Genomic DNA, 13,875 nt, shown 5'->3' on the forward strand with positions numbered 1-13,875 from the left:
ATGGGGCATCAAACACCCCAAGCTATAGAGGAATGAATTCAGGGGGAAGTATGATTGTTCAATTTGGCCCTGAGAGGAAGGGAGGGAGTTGTTGATGAGTTTGTTTCCAGTAAAAAAAAGGTCAATGGTCTGGGTATTGACCACACGTTCAATACAGGGTTTCAGTGGAATAATCAATACAGGTCTAATGGCAGTGTCAACGAAAGAAGCCTGTCTCGGCAGGTTCGGCACAGCCAGTAGTGTTTCTGGGACACAAACAAATGACCAGACACAACAACCTGAACGCATCTAATAGTCAAAAAATAATAATGAACAACGACGCCATAATGGTGCATGAACAGCCCTGGAGCACATAGACTAGACTCAGTTCCTGCTCCACACACACACACTGTTTGGCATTTTACTGCACCCGCTATATGATTTTCTAAACTGTGTAAGTGACCGTTGACTTAAAATAGGGTGGGCGTGAGCAAAATAAACTGATGTTGTGTAATGGACTGCTGCTCATGTTTGGATTGTTCAAGCCGATGCGGGAACAGTTGTCGATAAGTACGCTATCAATTGTTCCCTCCCAAAGACTGGTTCAAGTGACGTGCATATTTCTTTTACGGTGTTTGTTGGATCCAGGGGTAGGCCCAAACTTCGAATATTTTTTCCTTCTTTTTTTAAACCTTTATTTAACTGTAGAATTTAATAATTTAGTGTGATAATGGTCAGAGTCAATTAGTGCACTCAGACATTGTGCTGGTATGGCTAGGAGGCGGGAAAACATTATGCGAACTTTAATGGCAATTAATCCATAATATGAAATCAAGTGTCATGTTAGTTCATCCAGTCATAATGAATAACGATATGCTATTTACATTTAGTTATCCTATTTGGAATTGTCTGTCCTAATTTCTGACTTTGTACATGGGAGGCAAGGGGGGTGATCTAAAGACTGGGACGGGCTTATCAGGGGTGAAAGTGAAGATCGAGGGCGAAAAAGCAGAGCTGTTCCGTGTTTTCTGCAGAAGGCGAGAGTCCATTGTAGTCTATTACTCGTCGAGAGGGACATGTTCATGTTATTCTTATAACAAACACCCCAAACGCACTGTTTTGATTACAAGTGGCATCTAATCCTTAAAAGAGCGAGCACCACCTATAGGAGATCGAAAGTGGCTTTTTCATGGCTCTGTAAGCGGATGCAACAATATGCGGATGGTTTTTACAGCATCTGGTACAAAATCTCTGTTCACATGCGGCATTTTAAAAGGGATAGATAGACAGGAGATGCCAATCGTCGAGTCACTGGAGAATGAAAACCTACATTGAAAGATCACGTTCATCTTTGGCCATCACCACATGTTAAATGGATACCGAATGGGTAAATAATGACGCTTATTATTTTCAGTCATTCGATCATTTAAGTGGGTATGACAATAGCAGTCCTCTAGCACCTTTTCGAAATAGAAATGTAGCCACGCGATTTAACCCTGAAATCACAGGCAACAAACTCATCAATATGTGTAATGAGGGCAAGAAATATGTAAATATGATGTCCTTATACTGTAGGCTGGAAACCCGTGTTGCTTAATAACACGGCAAAACATACTTAAGTATTTTAAATGGATAGTGTCGATGGTGTCATTTTGGACATCCATTTTACAAGTTCTAACGTTTTTGTCTTTTTCATAGAGCGCAACATGTAGCCGATTTCCTGTGTGCACTGTAAAATCAGAAGTCCCGCATAGTGCTCCGGGGTTATTATCAATTGAGGACAGAGGCGCAGTTTTCTCAAGCTAAATATTGGAAGGGAACGAAAGACATTGCTCTCGGGATCAGTCTGTCAACTGCAAAGAAGAAACGAATCTAGGCCTCTTTTGCAAAACTTGCAAAGGCTGTCCATATTTCCCTGTAATTTTCTTAAAAATCCCTGTTTTTCCCAACGTGGATTGCTAGTCAGGTGTTATCTCAGGTGGAGGGGCCACAATTCATGATCAAACAGCATCCCATATTCTTCACTTCTTTTGAGTTTTCACCATGGAAACCCCATGTGAACATTGGTGAAGACCTTGATGCAATGAATATGGAGAGAAGGGTGGCAATGTAAACAAAGTTTTGTATTCGAAAAGAAACAAAGCTATATTATCGCCCCCACTTTATTCTTAGTGAATTTTCCATGTGCTCCTTTTGCCTTAGGCCTACATTTAGAGAACATTGGATTGGTGAATCAACTGACACTGTCAGAGGCGTGTAACTAACAAATATGTGAGCAAAGCTATTCCAAAGTGCAGATCCTGATAATCAAGACACTACGTGGGATTTGAAGGACCTTCGTGACACCTCAGGGCAAAGGGTTCAGTTTACACGCAGGAGAATAAAAGGGAACCCGATGAGAGAGCACGATGTAGGCCTACGTTTGAACCTACAACAGTACCTTGAGGAGTTTTACACCTGCAGAACTACAAACAGATTTCCACTTTTTTACGACGAGGTCACAGGAAGAATACAAAACGTAGTCATTATTCACGATGCCTCGCAACCGGGCCTTCTCAGAGCCGGAGTACTCAGCAGAGTATTCGGCGGACTGCTCTGTGACCCTACCATCGGACCCAGGCCATGCCGTGGGGCGCTCGCACGAGGTAACGGTTCGCAGCCAAGGGTGCTGCCTCTGCCTCCCACGCTTCATGCGGCTCACCTTTGCACCCGAGTCTCTGGAGAACCTCTATCAGACCTATTTCCGGCGGCAGCGACACGAAACCCTACTGGTTCTGGTTGTGTTTGCTGCCCTGTTTGACAGCTACATCATTGTCATGTGCGCTGTGGTCTACACAGGCGAAAAGCTGGCCTCTGTGGTAGTGGCATCACTGGGCCTGGCATCAGACATCCTACTCTATGTGTTGTGCCGCTACGGCCTGCTACCCGACCGCATCTCGAGACGTGTGGTGCCCTACGCCCTGTGGGTGCTCATAGCGGCCCAGATCTTCTGCTACCTGGGCCTGAACTATGCCCGCTTCCACCAGGCCAGTGACACAGTGGGCTGGCAGGCATTCTTTAGCTTCTCCTTCTTCCTGACACTGCCCTTGCGGCTCACGCCCATTGTACTGATCACATCCGTGTCGTGCGGGGTCCACACCCTAGTGCTGGGGGTCACCATTGCTCAGCAGCAGCAGGAGGATATCCAGGGGGCTGCCCTCGGGAGACAGGTGAGAGTGGGGATGGGGCTGAGGACACACCTTGGGTGGAGAATGAATTGCAGCGGGAGTGGGAGTGGGTGAGTTGTGATGGGGATTGAAGTTGCAGGTAGAGTGGGAGACGGGTAAGAATGGGGGCTGAGGACACATGCAGGAGGAGAAGGAAGTTGCAGGTGGAGAGGGAGACGGGTGAGAGTGGTTCAGGAAACACCTGGGGTGGGTGGACACATAAGAGTTGGATGAAGTTGCTGGTGGAGTTGGAGACAGGCAGGTGTGTGTGGGGGGGGCACGGTAGATAGTAGGGTGACAGGTAGAGAGATGTGAACATATCTTGTGAAGTAGCTCATAAAATAACTAGGAACAGTGCAACATGCTATACTTGCAACTCGAGGAATTATGAGCAATTACTAGGGTATATACAACAGATTTAATCATGTTAAAATGACAGTGCAGGTAAGTCATGCAAGCTTTCCTGATCACAACAAATGGTGTGTTGAAATAATTTCATCATGCAGAAGATTAGCCTCAAGTCTATGTACTATTTATGTCACATTATGCCCTGTAATTGTCTTACAGCATCTACAATGAGTAGGTGTTACGGATGAGTCTGCAAATAGGCTGACGCTATCAAATGTTTCAGTGACAGAGCAGAGGCTGGGGTCTCAGTGTCTCCTACCAACTAAAAGAGTCTTAGGTAGAATTATCAATGGCAAAAAAAAGCCTCTGTGGTTTTGTCATTTGTCTATATTTGTTATTTTAAAGGTCATTCTCTTGTTTGACCTTTGATCAATACTGTTCTCAAATGGTCCACAGTTTTTGGTTCTCAGTATGCTCATGTCTTTATCATAATGTCACATTAATCCAATGAGAGGCAGGCAGCCCAATAAAATGCCAACCACCCTATCAGAGCTTCAAGATGAGCGAATCAAAATATTATTCAATCAAAACAGTGCAGTATACAAACTTTGTTGGAAATTTAACTCATCAGTAGCCACCTCACTGCAACCTATAAGAGTTTGGTAATGGTTTATTTAGAGTGCTGGTTTCTTTTTTCCTGTCTGCCACATTCATGGCTGCAGCAATTCAGTAAGATACCACTAGCCTAGATCATGATAAGTCTACACAAGGCTCCTCCCCACAGCGTTCAGAGTGTGTCCGTATGTCAAATCAAATTTGTATTTGTCACATGCTTCGTAAACGACAGGTGTAGACTAACAGTGAAAGGCTACTGTGCGTGCCTGTTTGTGTGTTTGTTATAGTGCAGGTGGTGTGTGCATGTCATGTGTAAATGTGTGTGTCTAATGACTCTGGCGTTCTCCAGCTGCTGGCCAACATAGTGATCTATGTGTGTGCCATCACTGTGGGCGTCATGTCCTACTACATGGCAGACCGGAAACACCGCAAGGCCTTCCTGGAAGCACGGCAGTCCCTGGAGGTCAAACTCAATCTGGAGGAACAGAGCCAGCAACAGGTGAGACTGAAAGACTGAGACAGGGAGGAAGTGTTGGTAAAAACATATGGCGGGAGGACAGAGGGGCATATACAATATAGGGCAGGAGACAACATGTGCAGAGAGAGAAAAGTGACAGAGGTTGGTAGGTTTGAGTGGTAGGTTAGAGAGTGGGGGGCAATAAGGATCATGTGGCAGTGCCAGAGTAGTGCCCTGGTTTGAATGTATGTGATTCTGATTCAGGCCTGTTTTATTTATGTTGAAGCCAAAGGGAATTTAAACCAAATTCTTAGTATCTATAGCTCCATTTGATCTACGGTTACAGTACACGTACACTAGGCTAATTACGTGTGTGTGTGTGTGTGTGTGTGTGTGTGTGTGCTTGTGCATATTTTGTCTGTTTGAGTTAGCACTGTGTCAGCAGTCATTTCCCCTCCCTCCCCATCTCACAGCTGTGGCCATTGGGCATTCTTGATTGCTACTATTTATGGAACAGACGGTCACTGCTATATAGAGCTCAGAAAGAGGGAGAGCGCTGAGAGGAAAGGGGTGATTATGGAAGTGAGGGAGAGAGAAGGAGGGAGAGAGAGACTCTCCCAGAATACTAATGGAGAAGCATGGGCTGCCGGGATACAAGGGCCGCCAGCCAATCAAGGAGCATCCGGTCGCTGCAGGTTACTATGGCGACCGGCCTCCTGAGACGATGTCCGCAGTAATCACTCTGCTGACTCTCTTGCCCATTTTTTTTGTCTCTCTCCGTCAGGTTTTGATAAGAATGTAGAAAAACCCTGCCACGTTATTTGTTTTCCTCCCTCCACGTGTGTGTGAACTCAAGGCTTTTGTTTGCCTGATGCGTTTGTGTTTTCCAATGTTTATGTTTCTGGTCTTGGGTCATCAAGGGTGGAATCTGTTCAGATGGACTTACGTGGCGATGAGTGATAGTTTTAGGCCAATCAGATTTGTGTATAGGGACAGTGCTTTTAACAGGGAGAAAAGTTCTAGGTCTATATGTCTATGTACTGTGTAATATGTGATTATATATCATGTTTGTCCGTTGGATGTTTATTATTTTATCAGGGAGTCATACTGAGACCAAGGTCTCTTTTACAGATAAGCCCTGTATTACAGATATAACAGAAAATACACACATCAAAATGCAAGCAGAAATAAACACGGTTGTAAAATACAAACACATTCATCAGTAATAAGCCTTTGTCAGGTTAAAAAATAGTAAATAAGGTTCTCAATCAGCTTACTGAATTCCCCTAGAGGCACCAGATATCAAATGTAAGAATATTTTGAAGATTATTCCATAAATTAAGGTGCAATGAAACTAAAAGCTGATTTACCTAACTCAGTAGCAACCAAAGGATTTTCCAGAGTTAGCCATCCCTGAGACAGAGTGTGGTAACTCGTATGTCTAAAGTTTAGTAAAGAAGTTAGGTACAGTGGGACGTTTTGTAAAAGGGCTTTCTAAATAAAAACATAGCAATGTATCAACCTACGTGACATCAGAGGGCCAACCAATTGTCTGTCGGACCCCAGTAAGACAAGCTGTCGCTAATGGGGATACTAATAAATCAAAAGAATGCAGTGACTACGAGTACAAACATTTTAGCCCGTATTAAAGCGCAGTGCACTATGTTAAACTGCATCTAACAGCTTTAATGAAGTGGCAGCTGACTTCATATAGATGATGTCGCCATAGTCTAGGACCGATAGGAACGTCGACTGAATAATCTACTTTCTACTAGAGAGGCTGGACTTATTTCTATAGATGTTATGATAATTTTGTTCTCAATGTTCATAAACTGAACTTCACTTAAAATACTCTGTCTATTACTAAGAATTTGTAAGGTTCTTATTAAAATGAAATATACAGAGGCCAGTTTACAACAGTCAGTAAGGTTTATTTACCAGAGCGCTCCTGTACATATACAAAGACATTCCTTTTATAACTTTCTCTTACCCTACACACATACATACACACCAACATAGGGATTTTCTCATGAGTTTCACCACAGTTTATTACCACTCAGCTGACAGTTTCAGTCTCCCCCAGATACGAGACCTCTGGAGGGGCTCTCCCTGTCCTATCTTATCTTCCCCAGAGTTACACCCGGGTCGGTTCAAACATAGGTTAATGCTTCTCTTCGTTCTCTTTCGACACACACATACATTCCTTTCTTATGTTAAATGTATACATCATTTAGTCATTATTCATAAAAATCATAACAATAGAAGACCATTTTTATTATCAGCTTCATAACTCATCAATATGCTTTTTAAAAGACAGCTTTAAATCTAACCAGATATTTGTAAGCAGGAACACAATCAATATGGACACTATCCAAATGACATGCTTCAATCATCAGAGTTATTTTTATGTGCTTTAGAGAACAGTTTTACCTGCATGCAATACTAATTCCATGGTCAATAAAGTTTTTCTGTAATACAATGAAGGAAGACTGTAGTTCAGATAGAGCCTGCTCAACCGTGGGAGCAATAGCATACACAACAGTATCATTGGCATACAAGTGCAGTTTCTTCTTCTTTAAAAAAAAAACATGTCGATATTGTTAATGTTAAAAAGCACAGGACCAGAATCGACCCCTGTAATTCGTAATATCCAGGAAACCTTATTTAACACCATCAGTAGATATACACATTGAGTTTTATCTGTCAATACATTTTAAAACCAGTTACATGCAATCTGGTCTAGGTCAACTGAGGAAAGACTCTGAATTAGCCATGAGTGATCAAAAGTATCTAAAGCCTTTTATCCATACAGTTAACTACATCATTTATAACTAGGGATCCAGCAGAGATAGTGCTGTGAGCTGGTCTAAAACCCGACTGATGTACATTTAGAATACATTTTAAAAATAAGAAAGATCTTATCTGAGAATTAATCAAAGATTCTAAGGCAAGAAAGTTTAGAAATAGGGTGATTTAATCATTTAGATCACAAGGGTCTGCACGTTTGTGAAGGGGGAGTACATGGGCCGCCTTCCAAACCTTGGGGATAGTACCAGATATAATAGTCAGGTAAAAAATATGGGTTATTGATTCAGTAATCAGTGGGGCAGAGAGCTGCAGCAGGAATGGATCAAGAATATCAGCCCCAGTGGATTTTTTTTACCAGTCTTAAACAAGGCATTTAGCACATCACATATAGTAAATTGTTGAAATAAAAACAAAGATTCACTAGAAGTTGATGGGTTAATCATCGAGGCTGGCAGAGGAAGAGCAGTTTATTAACTTACCAGGGTCAATTTAACCACAATTTCTGGCAAATAAAATGTAATGTATTATATTAGGTTAAAATAAGTGTTTATTCAGTATTGTTGTAATTGTCATTATTAAAAATAAAAATAAAAAAATCGGCTGATTAATCGGCATCGGCTTTTTTTGGGGTCCTCCAATAATCGGTATCAGCATTGAAAAATCATAATCGGTCAACCTCTAGCTCAGATAGCTCTGAAGATCTAACCCTTGGTTTTCTGTCTTTGACTCTGAATTGTTTAAAAGGGGCTTATTTATATGCCAGAGGAATTACATATGGAGGATACATTTTCTAGAGCCAACTCTGGGTCAGGAATACAGGAGACAGTGGCTAAATCAGAGTAGAACCACGTAAAGGATTGGTATTTTGCAGTTTCGTATCTCTAATACATACCATGGGATGTGATTTTTAACATGTACAATGCATTTGGAAAGTATTCAAACACTTGACTTTTTCCTAATTTTGTTACACTACAGCCTTATTCTAAAATTGATTCAACAATTTAATCAATTTTAGAATAAGGCTGTAGCGCAACAAAATTCTCATGAATCTACACACAATACCCCATAATGACAAACCAAAAACAGTTGTTGTTTTTGTGCAAATTTTGAAAAAATGTAAACGGAAATATCACATTTACATAATGCTCCCATTAGCTTTCTATAGACTAGGCCTACTATTTATTTCTCAACTTTCCTAATATTGTGCACATTGCTTATATTTACAACAGGAGCATAGCCTACCTAGCTGGCATGAAAACAAACCACCGGGAAAAGCGTCCTCCATTCACTATTTAAGTGCATAGGTGACATGTAATTTTTACCGCTGCCCTTGTTTTGAAACAGGTGCATGATAATGGTCCATTCTAAATCAAAACAAATTTCACACATATATTATTTAGTATATGTAAATACAATATTAGCTTATCACTTGTGAATGATATATGATCAATTCTGAATGATGCCCAGCATAAGAAAACAGTCTTTTTTTGCTACTTTTTAAAATCATTGTCGTACACCTCATGTAGCCTAGCCCACGGGCCTATATGTTTTAATAATGTTTGTATCACAGGTAAAGTGGCCAAATAACTTCTTAAAATTAAGCATATTAATCCGCTTTACAAGGGGTGTAGAGCCTAACTGGCATACGTAAGCAGCGTGTGAGTTTCAAGTTTGGGGAAGATAATATTCACCATAAAAATGCAGCTTTATAAGAAAAGCATTACATGTATAATTGCATTTGCGTTCGCTTTTGATAATGGTGTTTTCCGCTAATAGAACATTCACACTTATAGCCTACTACCATGTGTGCATTGCTGCACTTATAATGTGAAGAAATACCCTAATAGTTTATCAACATTTTAAGCTAAGCATTCTGATCTGTTGCGTCAGCCACATTGTGTCAAAAAGTTTTTTTGTATTCTTTTGGGATCTATCACATCCCACAACTGTCCCAGACTATGTTTGGAATATGTATTACTCACACAGAATAGAATAGGTAGACTTTTGTACTATGGGGGATAGTACACTGCTCAAAAAAATAAAGGGAACACTTAAACAACACAATGTAAATCACAATCACACTTCTGTGGAATCAAACTGTCCACTTAGGAAGCAACACTGATTGACAATACATTTCACATGCTGTTGTGCAAATGGAATAGACAACAGGTGGAAATTATAGGCAATTTGCAAGACACCCCCAATAAAGGAGTGGTTCTGCAGGTGGTGACCACAGACCACTTCTCAGTTCCTATGCTTCCTGGCTGATGTTTTGGTCACTTTTGAATGCTGGCGGTGCTTTCACTCTAGTGGTAGCATGAGACGGAGTCTACTACCCACACAAGTGGCTCAGGTAGTGCAGCTCATCCAAGATGGCACATCAATGCGAGCTGTGGCAAGAAGGTTTGCTGTGTCTTGTCAGCGTAGTGTCCAGAGCATGGAGGCGCTACCAGGAGACAGGCCAGTACATCAGGAGACGTGGAGGAGGCCGTAGGAGGGCAACAACCCAGCAGCAGGACTGCTACCTCCGCCTTTGTGCAAGGAGGAGCAGGAGGAGCACTGCCAGAGCCCTGCAAAATGACCTCCAGCAGGCCACAAATGTGCATGTGTCTGCTCAAACACCGTGCAGGACGTTTGGCATTTGCCAGAGAACAACAAGATTGGCAAATTCGCCACTGGCGCCCTTTGCTCTTCACAGATGAAAGCAGGTTCACACTGAGCACATGTGACAGAGTCTGGAGACGCAGTGGAGAATGTTCTGCTGCCTGCAACATCCTCCAGCATGACCGGTTTGGCGGTGGGTCAGTCATGGTGTGGGGTGGCATTTCTTTGGGGTTCCTCCTAATGCAAGACAATGCTAGACCTCATGTGGCTGGAGTGTGTCAGCAGTTCCTGCAAGAGGAAGGCATTGATGCTATGGACTGGCCTGCCCGTTCCCCAGACCTGAATCCAATTGAGCACATCTGGGACATCATATCTCGCTCCATCCACCAACGCCACGTTGCACCACAGACTGTCCAGGAGTCGGCGGATGCTTTAGTCCAGGTCTGGGAGGAGATCCCTCAGGAGACCATCCACCACCTCATCAGGAGCATGCCCAGGCGTTGTAGGGAGGTCATACAGGCACGTGGAGGCCACTCACACTACTGAGCCTCATTTTGACTTGTTTTAAGGACATTACATCAAAGTTGGATCAGCCTGTAGTGTGGTTATCCACTTTAATTTTGAGTGTGACTCCAAATCCAAATGGGTTGATAAATTTGATTTCCATTGATAATTTTTGTGTGATTTTGTTGTCAGCACATTCAACTATGTAAAGAAAAAAGTATTTAATAAGAATATTTCATTCATTCAGATCTAGGATGTGTTATTTTAGTGTTCCCTTTATTTTTTTGAGCAGTGTAGATTGACATAGGCTAGTGCTTTTGCTGTTCGTTATGCCTACTTATCTTGTTGGCTGACGAAAAGTAAATTTGAACAGTTCTTCCAATATCTTCAATATGCACCTAGGAATTGGATAAGGACGCAAGCAGTTGTGTCCGAAATGTGTCTGTCTTCACTTGTAGCCTGTGAGAAAGACCCGATCACGTGATGGAGCATGCAGTACTCCATCACAATGGCCACTGGGCGCAAAAGGCCTGGATTTTTTTAGGGTGCATTACGGCCACACAGGATGCTGCTGTGAAATTCTAGGCATTATCAAGTGCTTATCAAATTGTGAATTAGTGACTGATGTAGTGTGTACAGCCTGCACAATAAACAAAGCAGAGCTCATGCCTTTCAAGCAACCTTTTTCAAATCATCATTAGAGTTGCATCATGCAGCATTACAATGTAAACTCTGCAAAAATAGAAACGTCCTCTCACTGTCAACTGTGTTTACTTTCAGCAAACTTAAAATGTGTAAATATTTGTATGAACACAACAACTAAGACATAAACTGAACAAGGTCCACAGTCATGTGACTAACATAAATAGAATGTGTCCCTGAACAAAGGGGGTGTCAAAATCAAAAGTAACAGTAAGTATCTGGTGTGGCCACTAGCTACATTAAGTCCTGCAGTGCATCTCCTCCTCATGAACTGCACCAGATTAGCCAGTTCTTGCTGTGAGATGTTACCCCACTCTTCCACCAAGGCACCTGCAAGTTCCCGGACATTTCTGGGGGGAATGGCCCTAGCCCTCACCCTCCTATCCAACAGGTCCCAGACGTGCTCAATGGGATTGAGATCTGGGCTCTTCGCTGGCCATGGCAGAACACTGACATTCCTGTCTTGCAGGAAATCACACACAGAATAAGCAGTATGGCTGGTGGCATTGTCATGCTGCAGGGTCATCGATCCAGCTCCAGAGTACAGGCCTCGGTGTAACGCTCATTCCTTCGACGATAAACATGAATCTGACCATCACCCCTGATGAGACAAAACAGCGACTCATCAGTGAAGAGCACTTCTTGCCAGTCCTGTCTGGTCCAGCGACGATGGGTTTGTGCCCATAGGCGACGTAGTTGCCGGTGATGTCTGGTGAGGACCTGCCTTACAACAGGCCTACAAGCCCTCAGTCCAGCCTCTCTCAGCCTAATGCGGACAGTCTGAGCACTGATGGAGGGATTGTACATTCCTGGTGTAACTCGGGCAGTTGTTGTTGCCATCCTGTACCTGTCCCACAGATGTGATGTTTGGATGTACCGAACCTGTCCAGGTGTTGTTACACGTGGTCTGCCACTGCGAGGATGATCAGCTGTCCATCCTGTCTCCCTGTAGCGCTGTCTTAGGCGTCTCACAGTACGGACATTGCAATTTATTGCCCCGGCCACATCTGCAGTCCTCATGCCTCCTTGCAGCATGCCTAAGGCATGTTCACGCAGATGAACAGGGACCCTGGGCATCTTTCTTTTGGTGTTATTCAGAATTAGTAGAAAGGCCTAAGTTTTCATAACTGTGACCTTAATTTCCTACCCTCTGTAAGCTGTTAGTGTCTTAACGACCCTTCCACAGGTGCATGTTCATTAATTGTTTAAGGTTAATTGAACAAGCACGGGAAACAGTTTTTAAACCCTTTTCAATGAAGATCTGTGAAGTTAATTCGTAAAAATCCAAATATCTTTGAAAGACCGGGTCCTGAAAAAGGAACATTTCTTTTTTTTGCAGAGTTTATTTTAACAATCAAAACATATAGCCCAACGTTTGTAGAACAACTAAAGTTACAATATTAACTCTAAATTAAGCATATAGGAGTACCTATTTCTTTGATAACCGCTCATCACAGAAGAGCCGCATCCACACTCCCTCAAATCGTTTGGAGAAAATATCCTTTCTATTTTATTCAGCTTTGTTCAATTGTATTCTTTATACTATAAAATAATTCCTTGGAATTCAAAGCAAATCTTGTCTGCTGAATGAACTAGTGTAGCCCACAGCCATTTGGCATAGCCAGATCAGGACCTAACATAAGGAAAACTCAGAGAATGCTCTTCTGTTATTCTGAAATTTACTACATTTTCTAAAATAGATCATGGATTTATTGTGAAGGTGGGGTCGTTGTCCTGTTGGAAGGTGAACCTTCACCCCAGTCTGAGGTTCTGAGTGCTCTCGAGCAGGGTTTCATCAAGAATCTCTCTGCGCTTTGCTCCGTTCATCTTTCCCTTAATCCTGACTAGTCTCCCAGTCCCTGCCGCTTTTAAATTTCCCCACTGCATGATGCTTCCACCACCTTGCTTCACCAAAGAGTTCAAACTTGGGACCAGATAATCTTGTGCCAGGTTTCCAAACTCCAGATGTCATGTGCCTTTTTACTGAGGAGTTGGCATTCCCAGGCCAATTGAGTTCAAAATGGTTGTCCTTCTGGAAGGTTTCATCTCCAGACCAGATAATCTTGTTTCTCATGGTCTGAGAGTCCTTGGTGGTTTCAAACTTCTTCCATTTAATAATGATGGAGGTCACTGTGTTCTTGGGGACCTTCAATGCTGCAGAAATGTTTTGGTACCCTTCCCTAGATCTGTGTTTCGAGACAATCCTGTTTCGGAGCTCTACGGACAATTCCTTTGACCTCATGGCTTGGTTTTTGCTCTGACATGCACTGTCAGCTGTGGGACCTTATATAGACAGGCTTGTGCCTTTCCAAATCATGTCTAATCAATTGAATTTACCACAGGTGCACTCCAATCAAGTTGTAGAAACATCTTAAGGATGATCATTGGTAACAGGATGCACCTGATCTCAATTTTGAGTCTCATAACAATGGGTCTGAGTACTTATGTAAATAAGGTATTTCTGGTTTTTATTTTTAATACATTTGCAAAAATGTAAAAAAATTAATTTAAAAAACTGTTTTAGCTCTGTCATTATGGGGTATTGTGTGTAAATTGATGAGGGGAAACAGTTATTTTTAAAATCTATTTTAGAATAAGGCTGTAATTTAACAAAATGTTGAAAAAGTCAAGGGGTCTGAATACTTTCCAAAT

General features: G+C 42.3%; 1 protein-coding gene across 2 annotated transcripts in view; it reads left to right on the forward strand.

Moving 5' to 3' along the window:
• Positions 1-530: 530 nt before the first annotated feature.
• Positions 531-13,875, forward strand: part of LOC112223172 (adenylate cyclase type 3-like) — a 29,631-nt gene continuing 16,286 nt past the window's right edge. For both annotated transcript variants that reach the window (XM_024386201.2, XM_042304429.1), the window contains exons 1-3: positions 531-1,366; positions 1,678-3,188; positions 4,498-4,647. In XM_024386201.2, the coding sequence (XP_024241969.2) occupies positions 2,514-3,188; positions 4,498-4,647 (825 nt within the window). In that variant the 5' untranslated portion in view covers positions 531-1,366; positions 1,678-2,513. The remainder of the gene's footprint in view (positions 1,367-1,677; positions 3,189-4,497; positions 4,648-13,875) is intronic.

This window comes from Oncorhynchus tshawytscha, linkage group LG23, assembly GCF_018296145.1.
Source record: "Oncorhynchus tshawytscha isolate Ot180627B linkage group LG23, Otsh_v2.0, whole genome shotgun sequence".
Lineage (NCBI taxonomy): Eukaryota > Metazoa > Chordata > Actinopteri > Salmoniformes > Salmonidae > Oncorhynchus > Oncorhynchus tshawytscha.